Here is a 16,065-nt window from a genome sequence, read left to right as displayed (position 1 = left end):
TTTAATGGATGTGTGAAACTGGCTTTACAAATGACTAATATGAGAGTAGCCCCAATCTGTGCTCAGTTACAAGAAGCCTGAACTGACTGTAAATTTGTAAGTAACAAACTTTTGTTACATGGGGACTAAAATAATGTAAAAATCAATAATGTATTTTAGAATATCATGCATTATTATCATAAATATATACTTTCATTGATAACTATTTGGAGGACTAAAAGTTCTAGTCTCCAATCTTAAGACTTCCTGGGATACTTATATTATTTGTTCTCACGCAGTTAAAAAAAATTATATTTAAGAACAACACATTTAAACACCAGATGAAAAGAACTTCCTGTGAACAATTTAAACAATACATCCCCCATGTCCTGAACTCCCAGCGGGAGCTTAGTGCATTTCCTCCAGTTCTTTATCAGCTCTAAAATAAGCAGAAAGAGGCAGAGCCGGCACACACCTTTTCCACATGATAATTAAACCCTGCCTTGTTAGTAAAAAGACTATGGGACAATGCGAGGGGCATGTCATAGAGAACCATGAAGACCATTGGAGCTGATACTCTCTTTCTATCTGTCCTAATCCTGCTCACAGGTAAATTGTGATATCATATATGTATATATGTATGCTAAAGCTGGCTCCCATCATGAATTGTCTGGTTAGGACTAATTAAGAATATGCAAGAACCCAAGTTACTTGACATATAACTCATATAAAACAATCACTTCTCCTTTTCTTATTTTTATATTAATATTGCATGATACGATATTAATGAAGGAACACTAAAATATTAGCAATATACGTGTATACACCTGTAGCATCTTGACTTTTACTTTAAATAATCTATTATGTTATATGCAGTTAAGTAACCAGTGTCTGCCATTTATTCCAGCCATAGTGTTTTCCAGATGCTAATTCTCTCTCTCTAATGAATTGCTAGACTTTTTTTTAAGAGGAATAACAAATGCTCACTTAATTGTAGATTGAACTATTTATGCAAAGTTTTTGTTTTGTGTTTAAAAATTTTTTCAATTTTGTTACGAAAAATTCAAATTTTTTCTAGGTGACATTTTTCCTTTTCTGCTTTTTTCACAATATTTTAAATTCTAATAGCCAAATTGAACTTTGCCATTCATTATTTTGGTGCATGATTGCAATTATAAAATCTAGAAAGACAATAGAATAGGTGATAGAAAATGACGTCATAAAAATATAGGTTGATCTTTGTGAGGCAGGAGACAGGGCAAACATGAATTACAACAAACTAACCATAAAAATTCCATATACCTATATTGGTATTAATTTGACTTCCAAACGAATAACTACTCAGCATATTACTGTTGGCTTAGTCTAAGGCTAGGGTCACACCAGCGTAGTTTCTCTCATCTGAGAAAATCGGTCCAATCATGCTAATCACACTCTGATCAGAGTGTGATCATAGCGTAATCTGATTTTCTCAGATGAGAAGATGGAAAACAAAAATCTCCATCTTCTCCATTCTGTCAGTCCGTGAAAATCGGAGTTATCAGAGTGCAGTCCGATTTTTTTTTTACCTTGGACTCCTTGCCTTGCATGGCCGAGTGAGAGCCAAATATCGGATGAAAACTGAGCACGCTGTTATTTTTTCCTCGGACAGACTCTGTCCGAGGAAAAAATCTGACATGTGCACAGCCCCATAGAATAAAATTGGCCCGAGTTCAATCCAATGTTTTGTCGGATCGCACTTGGACTTAAAATACTCTTGTCCGCACGACCCTTAAGCCTAAGTTCACACAAGCGTATAAAGAATCGCGTTTCATCCACTCGATGAAACAAAAATTTTTTCCTCATTTGCCATCCATATGGAATATGCTATACTTTTTGATACAGCAGCAGTTCTAAAAAAAATTAACAAAAGTAAATACAGTTTCCTATATTAAACAATTACAATGTATCCGTAAAAATTCTATGCCATACGGTGGCTCTATATTACAATCCAATTTTTTTTATGCACCTGTAAACTTGAATGGGCGATTTTTATCTGATACACTAGTGAATCTAATGCATGCTGCAATTTTTTTCACACGCAGATTCGGTCTGTGAAAGAAATTGCTCATCTACACTGCCAAAAAGAAATAACACAATTACAATTGTGTGAACTTGGCCTTTGATTTTTCTGTATGTATATGATTCAGGGCAACAATTAGCCAAATACAGATTTCAAAGTATGTAAGACATAAAATGCCCCACTCCATCCTCCCCCTAATCTTACTCAGTTTGAATATAAAGTGTGTTGGCACTCAGACCCCTTCTCCTTCCTCCTTGGGAACAAAAACAATAAAAGAAAGTTTATAGCTTATAGTGCTCATGTAGGATGCTTATTTAGTCTTTTGAAAAATATTTCCCCAAATGAAAGCCATAGTGTCCAGGTGGTTGATACTTTAGGTACATGCAACCTAAAATAAACCTAAAGTATATTACTTATGGATCGATATACTCATATTACATTCAAGATAAAGTGCATCTATTTTTCACTTCTAGCTACCAGTAACAGGGAGCTCTATTTTCTTAAAGACTGGGAATCTTGGGAACCTTTTTCCCCAATTGGAGTACAGTAGAAGCACTCTAGCTTCTCACAGGTACTCCTCCTTAGCAAAAGATGTGTAAACTGCTGCCTTATTAGTAATAGTACTTTCTGACAAAGTGATAGTTTTATCTCTATTGCTAAGGAACAAATTAGAAAATTAATGTCTGAAATTAAGTTCACATCTTAAAAAATTACATCATATTGTTGTCTCGTGGGTGGTAATTTATTCACATAGTATTAATAGCTCCATTAAGATTGCCTTTAAACACATCCAATTGTGGAACTTATTATTATTCCAAGATCTATTGATTAAAATGTACTTCGTTCGAGGGAAAGCCCATTTAAAGGCAAAGTAGCTGTAATTCACAGTATAGGATACACTCAGCATTTTGATTATGAGAGGAGGTTTTGTCTCCTTGTGAAGCAAACATGTTTAGGGAATCTCAGGGCTACTGGAGTATAGTTCACTTCACTTGCTATTGGAGGAGTTGTTATAGGAAACTGCAGTCGAAGTAATCCTTCGCTGATGGAGGGACCTTCACAGATTGTCTCTCCATGTTGACATGCTAGTGGTATAGAGTTACTCATGGTTTTAGGTGATACCGTTCCCGATTGCAAGGGAGTATGGCAGACAAAGTTCTTGCCATGGAAATTATATTGCATTGGTTCCGGTTGGAATTGCATAGAAAAACCAGTAGGAAGGTGAGCCCTTGCCCAGCCTTATCTCTCCTGACTGTATGAAGCTCCACTCCTTGGTGGAGGCAACTATGTAAACATCTATGTCCCCTCAGCATGGACTGGAATAGATATTCTGGGAGTAGTGGTGCTTTCTTTCTCTCCCTTGACTAGATCAAACAAAACTGAACTGGTTTGTATCAGCTTACAGGAAGTGTGTCAGCACTGAGCTGGGAGGCTCCTCCCAGCCGTTTCTATGAAAGCTTGTTTTGAGGAGACTGAATGCCTAACTTTTATATGCATGTCAAGTACAATGCACATTTTCAGTCCTCAATGTACGTACATTACAACATTCAATGTATTATACAGTTATATGAAAAAGTTTGGGCACCCCTATTAATCTTAAGCTTAATGTTTTCTTAAAATTGGTGTTTTTGCAACAGCTATTTCACTTTGATATATGCAATAACTGTTGGACACAGTAATGTTTCTGCCTTGAAATGAGGTTTATTGTACTAACAGAAAATGTGCAATCTGCATTCAAACAAAATTTGACAGGTGCATAAGTATGGGCACCCTTATCATTTTCTTGTTTTAAATACTCCTGCCTACTTTTTACTGACTTACTAAAGCACTTTTTTTGGCTTTGTAACCTCATTGAGCTTTGAACTTCATAGCCAGGTGTATGCAATCATGAGAAAAGCTACTTAAAGTGGCCACTTGCAAGTTGTTCTCCTGTTTGAATCTCCTCTGAAGAGTGGCATCATGGGCTCCTCAAAACAACTGTTAAATGATCTGAAAACAAAGATTATTCAACATAGTTGTTCAGGGGAAGGATACAAAAAGCTGTCTCAGAGATTTAACCTGTCAGTTTCCACTGTGAGGAACATAGTAAGGAAATGGAAGAACACAGGGACAGTTCTTGTTAAAGCCAGAAGTGGCAGGCCAAGAAAAACATCAGAAAGGCAGAGAAGAAGAATGGTGAGATCAGTCAAGGACAATCCTCAGACCACCTCCAGAGAGCTGCAGCATCAACTTGCTGCAGATGGTGTCACTGTGCATCGGTCAACTATACAACGCACTTTGCACAAGGAGAAGCTGTATGGGAGAGTGATGCGAAAGAAGCCGTTTCTGCAAGCACGCCACAAACAGAGTCGGCTGAGGTATGCAAAAGCACATTTGGAGAAGCCAATTTCTTTTTGGAAGAAGGTCCTGTGGACTGATGAAACCAAGATTGAGTTGTTTGGTCATACAAATAGGCGTTATGCATGGCATCAAAAAAACACAGCATTCCAAGAAAAACACTTGCTACCCACAGTAAAATTTGGTGGAGGTTCCATCATGCTTTGGGGCTGTGTGGCCAATGCTGGCACCGGGAATCTTGTTAAAGTTGAGGGACGCATAGATTCCACTCAGTATCAGCAGATTCTTGACAATAATGTTCAAGAATCAGTGATAAAGTTGAAGTTACGCAGGGAATAGATCTTTCAGCAAGACAATGATCCAAAACACCGCTCCAAATCTACTCAGGCATTCATGCAGAGGAACAATTACAATGTTTTGGAATGGCCATCCCAGTCCCCAGGCCTGAATATCATTGAACATCTGTGGGATCATTTGAAGAGGGCTGTCCATGCTCGGCGACCATCAAACTTAACTGAACTGGAATTGTTTTGTAAAGAGGATTGGTCAAAAATACCTTCATCCAGGATCCAGGAACTCATTAAAAGCTACAGGAAGCGACTAGAGGCTGTTATTTTTGCAAAAGGAGGATCTACTAAATATTAATGTCACTTTTCTGGTGAGGTGCCCATACTTATGCACCTGTCAAATTTTGTTTGAATGCAGATTGCACATTTTCTGTTACAATAAACCTCATTTCAAGGCAGAAACATTACTGTGTCCAACAGTTATTACATATATCAAACTGAAATAGCTGTTGCAAAAACACCAATTTTAAGAAAACATTAAGCTTAAGATTAATAGGGGTGCCCAAACTTTTTCATATAACTGTATAAACATGTTTAGGGAACAAAAAAGTTCATAGGAGGGCTTCTTTAAATTTTGTGATGAAAAATGGAGGGCATTAGGATTTAGGTAGGTTCATTTCAATTTCTAATAATAGAGAAGAGAGAGAAAGGATTCAAAAAGATCTAAACAAACTGGAACTGTGGGCAGCAAGTAACCGAATGGTTTTTAACAGGGATGAATGCAAAGTCCTACATCTGGCAAGAAAAATGAAAAAAGCATATACAGAATGGGAGGAATGGGACTAAGCAACAGCACATGTGAAAAAGACTTGGGTATACTAATAAATCACAGACTTAACATGAGTCAACAGTGTGATGCAGCAGCAAAAAAAACAACACAGTTCTGAGATGTATTAAGAGAAGCATACAGTCTAGATCACGTGAAGTAATTATCCCACTCTACTCCTCTTTGGTCAGACCTCATCTGAAATACTGTGTCCAGTTCTGGGCACCACATCTTAAAAAAGACATGAAGAAACTGGAGCAAGTTCAGAGAAGAGCGACCAAAATGGTGACCGGTCTGCAAACAATGTCTTATGAGGAACGGTTAGAGGTTTTGGGAATGTTTAGCTTGCAAAAAGGAAACTGAGAGGAGACTTAATAGCTGTCTACAAATATCTCAAGGGCTTTCACACTGTAGAGGGATCATCCTTATTCTCATTTGCACAAAGAAAGACTGGAAGCAATGGGATGAAACTGAATGAGAGAAGATACAGATTAGATATTAGAAAAAAACTTTTTGACAGTGAGGGTGATCAATGAGTGGAACAGGCTGCCACGAGAGATGGTGAGTTCTCCTTCAATGGAAGTCTTCAAACAGAGGCTGGACAGACATCTGTCTGAGATAATTTAGCGACTCCTGCATTGAGCAGGGGGTTGGACCAGGTTGGAGGTCCCTTCCAAATCTACCTTTCTATGTTTCTATGTTTCTTGGCTCTGTATAAAAGTCTACACTCTGCCTAATGGTAGTGTTTGGGAATGCTATGATTGTATGCAAGTATGGCTTTGTTCACATTAGTCTCATGGCTTCCAGTCATCATTGACCTATCACAGCTATGATTGACCATTTTTGAACAGATCATGAGTAATCCTTATAATCACAATTACTTATGATGTGGACTGTATAATGCTACAGACTGCTGTGACCTTGTCATCAAATATATCAAAGACCTTGATGAAAAGAAAATGAGGATCTGAACAGAGCTTGGCTTTGCTCATTGTCCTAGATTAAGATTGATTATTTTAGTGGAAAGATTTACCAACTTTGCAAGAGATCCTTGTTTTGCCTAAGAATTTGTCTTTTTCATCCAAAATATAGTTTTCCTGTTGCTTTAAGTCTCCCTTTGGTTTTTGGATAGACTTATTTTTTTTAACTTTAATCAGTATTTAAATGATTCGTATGTCTTAATGACTTTACTTTGTACTTACTAGAACATATTGGTCCTTTAGAAAGCAGAATGGATGTGATAGTTAATAAGAGCAGCATTAAAGATGTTGCAGAGTGAGCGTGGAGCACTCTGTTCTTGTTTCAATGATGCTCTATTTTGTAAAGTTATTTTTAATGTAACTTGAAGTACTCTGTGGAGATTTCATTTAATTGGCATCTGCTCATTTAAAATATTATCTATTTATGTAAACAACTATTTAAGAAAATCATTCAGTAAATGAATGGTGATAAAAAGTATGTGAATGAATTTCTGCATTATGCTTTTCTTTCAGTGATTTGTTTAGCTTCTTTTTTATCTGACTATACTACATTTGTGGCCATGGAATCAGAATAGATAATTAAATACAAATACGTACCGGAAAATAAAGACTGCCTTTATGTCACGTCGTTGCTAACACACACAGTACAGATTACCTTTCCTTCCATTGTTACTACATGAATTTCTCTTCAAAGAAAATCTCTTAAGTACTGCCAGTTCTCCAAGCTGGCATGTTTCCCTATTTCTCCTATTTGTGTGATAAAAAAGAAACATTTTATGTATGGGAAAAAAAGCTTTACTAAGCCATTTGGTAAACAGGAAGGGCAATTTAGTACATTATGGTGTGGCGGTATATAATATTGGCTGGCTGGCATATCGTATCTGTACCCAAGAAAGCACATCAATGTTATGGGAAATCTGATTTTTGCCCAACTAGTGTACAATAAAACCTTTTTTCCTCTAGGCTGAGTGGATTGTCCTATAGTTTACAAAATAGTCCCAAAAAGGTGTTTTACAGTTCACCCCACTGAAAGTCTTGGAGTGCATGGGCCAGTTTGTCCAAGCTGAGTACGGCAAGAAACATGAATATATCCAGCTTTCCAAATGCAAATGAAACCAAGTTATTATTGACTGCTTTTAAAATTCACACAATGTAGATATACAAGGTAAAAAAGCATATCTTATTTTCTTTCCTGTATATTTGCACACTGATGAGATTTGCACTTCTGTTATTGTTACATTAATGACTTTAACTATATCAAGAAAGGTATCTCTTTTTACAGTTGGTAACAGTCAATAAAAATGTTAATAACAAAATTGTGCTTCTAATTTCTAGAAACAGTATGCCACTGACATACATGTACGTAATCTGTGGGAGGTAATTCATGAACAAAGTGGGTAATCACCCAAGCATAGACATTGTCTATGCAATGATCATCTGGAGTTTGGTTGAAATTGGTGGTAACACTCCCACAATAACAGAGAAAACTCCCATGCCAACTGGTTAACTTTGTAACCGCTTCGATGAAAACTGATTCCAGTACTGAGTATAGAGGGATCTCTTTTTACCTTATGCCAAATCAGCCCTGTTATTTCCATTATCTGAGCAATGTTTCAAAGTAAATGAATGGGATTGTAAAAATGATAAAAAAAAAATAGCTAAAATTGACAAATAGAAAAAAAAATAGAATCCTAAAACAAAAAAATCTACTACATACAGCGAGTGAAATAAGTATAGAACACATCACCAATTTTCTAAATAAATATATTTCTAAAGATGTCTTGAAGCTGTCATCACCAAAAAAGGCTTTTGTACAAAGTATTAAATACATTTTAGTAAGCATGTTCAATACTTTCTTTCTGTGTCATTTCTCCTTATTACACATAACTTAAGTTATGGACGTCGATGGCTTGATTTCTTTGTCTGTGTGGATTGGATGGGTTGTTACCAACATCTGGTGAGAATTTCTTGTCAATAGCACCTTTAGAAATATATTTACTTAGAAAGTTGTTGACGTGTTCAATACTTATGTCACCTTCTGTATGTACCTAAATTTATCTGAAAAATCTACCACTAATTAAGCAAAAAAACAAGACCTGAAATAGTTACTTGGCTTTTATTTAACATATTACGTTCTGACATTTAAAGGGAACCTGTCAGGTCCCCTGTACCCACAGAACCACCAGCAGTTGGGTCTACATATATAAACACTCTGCCTAACAGTCCCTGTATTACATTACACACATAAACAGATCTTTAGAAAAAGTATTTCAAAAGTCTGTTTATAATGTGTAAATGAGGGCTTTGACTAGTCCAGGGGCATTAGTGTCCCGTGACTAGTCGGCCCACTTAGCACGTTATCGCTGACGTCATCGCTAGCACTATACTTACCTCGCGCTGCTTCTTCCCCACTCCTCAATGATCCTCTGAAGTCGGGTGTAACTGTGCCGGCATCAGAGAGGCGCATTGCGCATGATAATGATCGTGCACTTCCGATCATGCACAGTGCACCTCTACACTGTGTTCCAAATTATTATGCAAATAATATTTTCTCAGATTTTCCCAAATTACCTATATGAATTGCAGTCATTGTAATTTTCCAGTCAAATAACTATTAGAGTACAATTGAAAGGTTTTTGTACAAACTGCCTATGATAACAGTATATTTTAAAAAAAAAATAAAAAACTCAAGCTGCACTCAAAATGCATGTACCAAATTATTATGCACAGCAGAGTTTTCAACCTTTTCATTTTAATAAAGAACAAAAAAATGGTCATTTTTGAAATTATAAGCATTAGCAGGTTATTACAAACTGAAATCAAACAGTTTTCAACTCAAAACTTTATTCTAGGTGATGTTACATTTGCACATAGGACCGCTTGTTCGAAAGGAGCTTCTAAACTCTCTCGTCCATTGAATTTGTCAGGTTTTGGATGGTTTCTGCTTTAATTGTTTTGCATGAGGACAGAATACCCTCCCAGAGCTGTTGCTTAGATGTGAACTGCCTCCCGCCATCATAGGCACTCCTTTTGATGATGCTCCAGAGGTTCTCAATGGGGTTGAGGTCAGGGGAGCATGGGTGCCACACCATAAGTTTGTCCCCTTTTATGCCCATAGCAGCCAGAGATGCAGATGTGTTATGTGCAGCATGAGACGGGGCATTATCATGCATGAAAATGATCTTGCTGCGGAATGCACGGTTCTTCTTCTTGAATCATGGCAGGAAATGCTGTTTGAGAAGCTCAACATACATTATGGAGTTCATCTTTACCCCTTCAGGGATCCTAAAAGGGCCGACAATCTCTCTCCCCATGATTCCAGCCCAAAACATTACTCCACCTCCTCCTTGTTAGCGCCATAGCCGTGTTTGCATGGGGTGTCAATCAACCAGCCATCCTCCACTCCATCCATCTGGACCATCGAGATCATTTCATGCATGATAATGCCCCGTCTCATACTGCACATAACACATCTGCATCTCTGACTGCTATGGGCATAAAAGGGGACAAACTTATGGTGTGGCACCCATGCTCCCCTGACCTCAACCCCATTGAGAACCTCTGGAGCATCATCAAAAGGAGTGTCTATGATGGCGGGAGGCAGTTCACATCTAAGCAACAGCTCTGGGAGGGTATTCTGTCCTCATGCAAAACAATTAAAGCAGAAACCAACCAAAACCTGACAAATTCAATGGACGAGAGAGTTCAGAAGCTCCTTTCGAACAAGGGGTCCTATGTGCAAATGTAACATCACCTAGAATAAAGTTTTGAGTTGAAAACTGTTTGATTTCAGTTTGTAATAATCTGCTAATGCTTATAATTTCAAAAATGACCATTTTTTTGTTCTTTATTAAAATGAAAAGGTTGAAAACTCTGCTGTGCATAATAATTTGGAATATGCATTTTGAGTGCAGTTTGAGTTTTTTATTTTTTTGAAAATATACTGTTATCATAGGCAGTTTATACAAAAACCTTTCAATTGTACTCTAATAGTTATTTGGCTGGAAAATTACAATGACTGCAATTCATATAGGTAATTTGGGAAAATCTGAGAAAATATTATTTGCATAATAATTTGGAACACAGTGTATAAAGCTGTCACTGTTACACCCGACTTCAGAGGTTCAATGAGGAGAGGGCAAGAAGCCACGCACATGCGCGAGGTAAGTATAGCGCTAGCGATGTAAGTTATAACATGCTAAGTGGGCCGACTAGTCAGGGTTCACTAACGCCCCCTTGGCTAGTCAAAGCCTTCATTTACATATTATAAACACACTTTAGAAATACTTTTTCTAAAGATCTGTTTATGTGTGTAATGTAATACAGGAACTGTTAGGCAGGGTGTTTATATATGCAGACCCAACTTCCCTTTAAGGAGGAAAACATTTCTAAAAAACTGCTATATGAAGTGAACCTGTCATGACCCCAAACATTATTATCCTAAAGATATAGGGTTAATCTGCAGGATAATAGTGTTACAATGTTGTCCCGCTGCCTTACTAGAGGAGGAAATACATTTTTTTACTTCCAATAGCCATGGGCTTTCAGTTGTAGAGGCGTGCCACCAAGAGTGGCTTGAAGTCACCATTCCATATAAAGTGAGTGTTAGCTGTAAGCGCGCACCAGCACTTTGATTGACAACTCACTCTGCACAGATGAAGATGCACACATGCTGCAGAGCAAGCTGTCAATCAAAGTGCCAGGGCATACTTACAGCTACTGTGTGCTGAGCGGTGACTGAAGCCGCTCCGAGCACGCCTCTATGAGTGAAAGCACCTGGCTCCTGAGAGGAATAAAGTGAATTTTCTCTCGCTTTCAGTAATCCTACTGGACAACATTGGGTTGCTATTAACCAGCAGATTTACCATATATATATTTATATCTGTAAGTTTATAGCATTTGGGGACACGACCAGTTCCCTAATGAGGGCAAAACTTAAAAAATATTTTATTTTGGGAGCCTCCATAACTATATATTGGTAGGATACCTGTGGCAGCTAATTTATCTCTTTTTTTTATAAACCAACCTATATGATTTTGCTTGTAATCAGTTCCAGAATGCTTTAAAACTTAGAGGTCCACTTGTGAGAAGTCACTAGTGTTAAAATAAAGGAAACCATGACCTACACAGAAAACCTCTTGCACTCAGTGGGTTGCTTTAAAACTCAGCCGCCCAAATGTAAATAGAAGCTTTCCTGTCCCAGGATGATGTTATGTAAACTGAAAGAAGGAACTGGAACTGCATGCTTTGTTTTTTCCATATTCATGGATGAATGCACCAGGCTTCTTCTTACCATGAATACATTGCATACTGTACTGTAGCAATTGTTACTGTGTTAATAAAGTCATAATTGCACAATTACGATTTCACTATTTATCCTGATGAATGATATGTTGCATTATCGTATTCAATAAACTTTCCTTTTCTTAACTGTAGCATTATTGAATAATGTCAATGGAGAAGATGAAAAACAAACCACAAATACACAGAAAACATCTTCAGGTAATTGTGCTCTTAAAATCTTTTCTTTCAATTGCAGTCTAATATTATTTTATAAACTTATTTACAAGAGAAAAATGACATTGCGAATCAACACATTACACATCTACACATACTCTAATCTCTGTTTTATCTGCAGATCAGTAATCAGAGCCATTAAAAATAAACTGCAGTAGGCTCATGAAATTATACCCCTCAATGGGGTTGTGTAAAAGTAGCAAAAATATCTGCTTTCTTTTAGAAACAAAATATCGCCATACTTGCCCATGGGTCATGTCTGGTATTGCAGATTTGAGCATTAGTGGTGGTGTTTTTAGAAGAAAGCACAATTGTATTGTATAACTTTAGTCCACATTACAACAGTTTTTTTGTTTATTTTCACAAAACAACCTTTAATTTGTTTTTTAAAAGAGAACCATATGTCATATGCTATAGCTATATATGTTATTCCAAATTGTGAGCCACACAAGTAAATCTTAGGCACATGGGAGGCAAAGGGAAGAAAATGTGTTTATATTCTCCTTTTAGCTGTTATCTTAAGTCATGTAGCAAGGCTCTTTAAAGGGTCGATATTGACTTTTAGAATTGATACTTCCAATAGGTGGCACTATAGTTCGAGTCCTCTTTCTCTCTGAAGAGGCAGTTTGCATATTTCATTTCCCAGAGGAGCATTGCAAGGCTTAAAAGCCTTCTCACATTGGCATGCCAGGCTTGGATAAACATTATCCCTTAGACCCCGGTCAGAAGCCTCTCACCTAGCCAAATTAGATCTTACACTTTCACTGATGAGGGGCAACACAACGAAACACTGTGTCTGAAAATTGAGATTTTGGTTTGGCTGTTATCCTAAGTAATGTGGCAAACAGGGTCGGACTGGGGTGTCTGGGGCCTACAGGAGGAATTGATTCTAGGAGCCCACCCTACATCTATATGCAAATACCTGTTATCCGTTACCCCTGTTATAGTGGAGCGTCAACTGTAAATCACAGGATGCTTCTACATATCTGTGCACCGCTATAACTGGGAAGTACAATTACGGAAGTTTATATTACAGAGCTTCTTTGATGAAAAATTATCACCGAATCACAGGTTAGGTAGGAGATATCTTATTGATCGGTGTAATCTGACCACTGAAAACTGCACCAATCGGAAGAAGTGGAACTTTTATGCCTGACAGGGCACTTTTATCCCATTTTAAAATGCAGCCGCTGAGGGAATAAATGGATCAGTGGTCAAGTCGCACATGAGCTCCAGTCTAATGGGGAGAAAAGCTCCACACTCTGCAGATAGGTGCAGGTCGCAGCATTCAGACCCCCACTAATCAATAACTTATCCTCACGTCACACATTCAGTATTTTACATCACTTATTTGTAAGCCAAAACCAGGAATGGAACAATCAGAGGAATAGTATAATAGAAACACGTCACCACTTCTGCATTTATCACCCACTCCTGGTTTTGGCTTCCAAATACTGATGTAAAGTACTGACCAAATACTGAACGTGTGAACGTGGCCTTAGGATAGGTGATTACTTGTTTTCACTGGAGAACCTCTACTACTGTGTAATAGACACAGGACAGAGAGGGGTTAAACGTCAAAGCTATTAATCTTTATTGGAAATAAAGAATCTTCCTCTTATTGATATCAGAGAGAACAAATGGCCGCCATACACAACACAATCGACTATATCAAGACCAATACCACCACATACAAGGGACACATACCGTCACACCATGACCAGATCACATATTACCACCACATAGTGACCGAATAATATCACATACAAGGAACAAATACCGCCACACCATGACCAGATTACCTACTACCATCACATAGTGACCAAATAATACCACAAACAAGGAACAAATACCGCCACACCGTGACCAGACCACATATTACCACCACATAGTGATCGAATAATACCACATACAAGGAATAAATACCACCACACCATGACCAGACCACATATTACCACCACATAGTGACCGAATAATACCACATACAAGGAACAAATACCGCCATACCATGACCAGACCACATGTTACCATTACATAGTCAACGAATAATACTACAATAAGGATCATGAATAAAAAACACAATACTAATAATACAAATATTACAACTGGTGATATTATACACAGGAGCTCTGTATATAGTGTCAGTGTACAGATAATACAGGGATCACTAATGACATTATACACAGGAGCTCTGTATACAGTGTATAGTGTGCATTTACATTTAATACACTGACTCACCAGTGACGTCTCTAGTTGAAGTCCTTTCATCTGGCACAGACCGCCATCACGTCTTCCATCCAGGACTTGTCGCTGCAGAAAATAACACACAGTTATCAATAGCTGATTACCTCTAGAGCACATTCCTCACTTATTCCATGATTTCTACACTACACCAGATGAAGAAAAAAAAGTGACATAGTGCCGCCCTGCACAGTAACCCCCATTTTGTTACTCCCCCATGGAGAACAGTATCCTCAAAAGGAAATTATATTACAGCAGTAATGTTCCCTACAGTAATTATGTCTCCACTTGCCACCATAAACTAATAATACCTCATCCTGGCCCCCATACTGTAATTGTCACCCATCTTGGCCCCCTTTATTTAATAATATTCCCCATCCAAGGCTCCCATGTAACCGCCCCCCCTTCTATCCTGGGCCTGTATGTATTCTCCCCCACCCATCCTGGGCATGTATGTATCACCCCCGTCATGGGCCCCCATGTATCATCCTCTTCCCCCCCCATCATGGGCCCCTATGTGTGATCCACTCTCTTGCCCCCCCTCCATCATGGGCCCCTATGTGTGATCCGCTCTCTGGCCCCCCCTCCATCATGGGCCCCTATGTGTGATCTGCTTTCCCCCTCCATCATGGGCCCCTATGTGTCACCCCCGTCCATCATGGGCCCCTAGGTGTCATATCCCCCCCTCTATCATGGGCCCCTATGTGTCATTCCCCCCTCCATCATGGGCCCCTGTGTGTCATATCCCCCCCTCCATCATGGGCCCCTATGTGTCATATCCCCCCTCCTCCATCATGGGCCCCTATGTGTCATATCCCCACTCCATCATAGGCCCCTGTGTGTCATATTCCCCCCTCCATCATGGGTCCCTGTGTGTCATATCCCCCCTCCATCATGGGCCCCTGTGTGTCATATCCCCCCTCCATCATGGGCCCCTGTGTGTCATATTCCCACTTCCATCATGGGCCCCCGTGTGTCATATCCCCCCTCCCCCTCCATCATGGGCCCCTATGTGTCATATCCCCCCCTCCATCATGGGCCCCTGTGTGTCATATCCTGCCCCCTCCATCATTGGCCTCTATGTGCCATCCGCAGCATCCTCTGCAGCTTCATAATAGCGTGGATGCGTGGTCTGCAACAGAGCCGCGCTCTGTCAGCAGCCCGCCAGCGGGCATCTCCACATCGCTGCTATGTGCTGCGCACTGACGTCAGCGCCTGGCGCATAGCAGTGACATTCAATGCCCCTATGTGTGATCCACTCTCTTGTCCCCCCTCCATCTTGGGCCCCTTTGTGTGATCCACTCTCTCGCCCCCCCTCCATCATGGGCCCCTATGTGTGATCCACTCTCTCGCCCCCCTTCCATCATGGGCCCCTATGTGTGATCTGCTCTCCCTCCTCCATCATGGGCCCCTATGTGTCATCCCCCCTCCATCATGGGCCCCTATGTGTCATATCCCCACATCCATCATGGGCCCCTATATGTCATATCCCCCCCTCCATCATGGGCCCCTACGTGTCATTCCTCCCTCCATCATGGGCCCCTAGGTGTCATATCCCCCCTCCATCATGGGCCCCTATGGCCCCTATGTGTCATATCCCCCCTCCATCATGGGCCCCTGTGTGTCATATTCCCACCTCCATCATGGGCCCCCGTGTGTGATATCCCCCCTCCCCTTCCATCATGGGCCCCTATATGTCATATCCCCCCCTCCATCATGGGCTCCTGTGTGTCATATCCTGCCCCCTCCATCTTGGGCCTCTATGAGTCATCCGCAGCGTCCTCTGCAGCTTCAAAATGGCATGGACGCGTGGTCTGCAATAGGGCCGCGCTCTGT

At 39.6% G+C, this 16,065-nt stretch overlaps 1 protein-coding gene across 2 annotated transcripts in view; it reads left to right on the top strand.

Annotated features, from left to right (window-relative positions):
• Nucleotides 1-442: 442 nt before the first annotated feature.
• The window catches only part of EMCN (endomucin), a 237,336-nt gene continuing 221,713 nt past the window's right edge, over nucleotides 443-16,065 (top strand). For both annotated transcript variants that reach the window (XM_073655386.1, XM_073655378.1), the window contains exons 1-2: nucleotides 443-588; nucleotides 11,908-11,973. In XM_073655386.1, coding sequence (XP_073511487.1) covers nucleotides 534-588; nucleotides 11,908-11,973 — 121 coding nt within the window. In that variant the 5' untranslated portion in view covers nucleotides 443-533. The remainder of the gene's footprint in view (nucleotides 589-11,907; nucleotides 11,974-16,065) is intronic.

This window comes from Phyllobates terribilis, unplaced genomic scaffold, assembly GCF_046119375.1.
Source record: "Phyllobates terribilis strain yellow unplaced genomic scaffold, ASM4611937v1 Scaffold_1__5_contigs__length_1240528914, whole genome shotgun sequence".
Classification (NCBI taxonomy): Eukaryota; Metazoa; Chordata; class Amphibia; order Anura; family Dendrobatidae; genus Phyllobates; species Phyllobates terribilis.
Note: the sequence above shows the minus strand (reverse complement) of the source record. Positions and strands in the feature narration are given on the sequence as shown.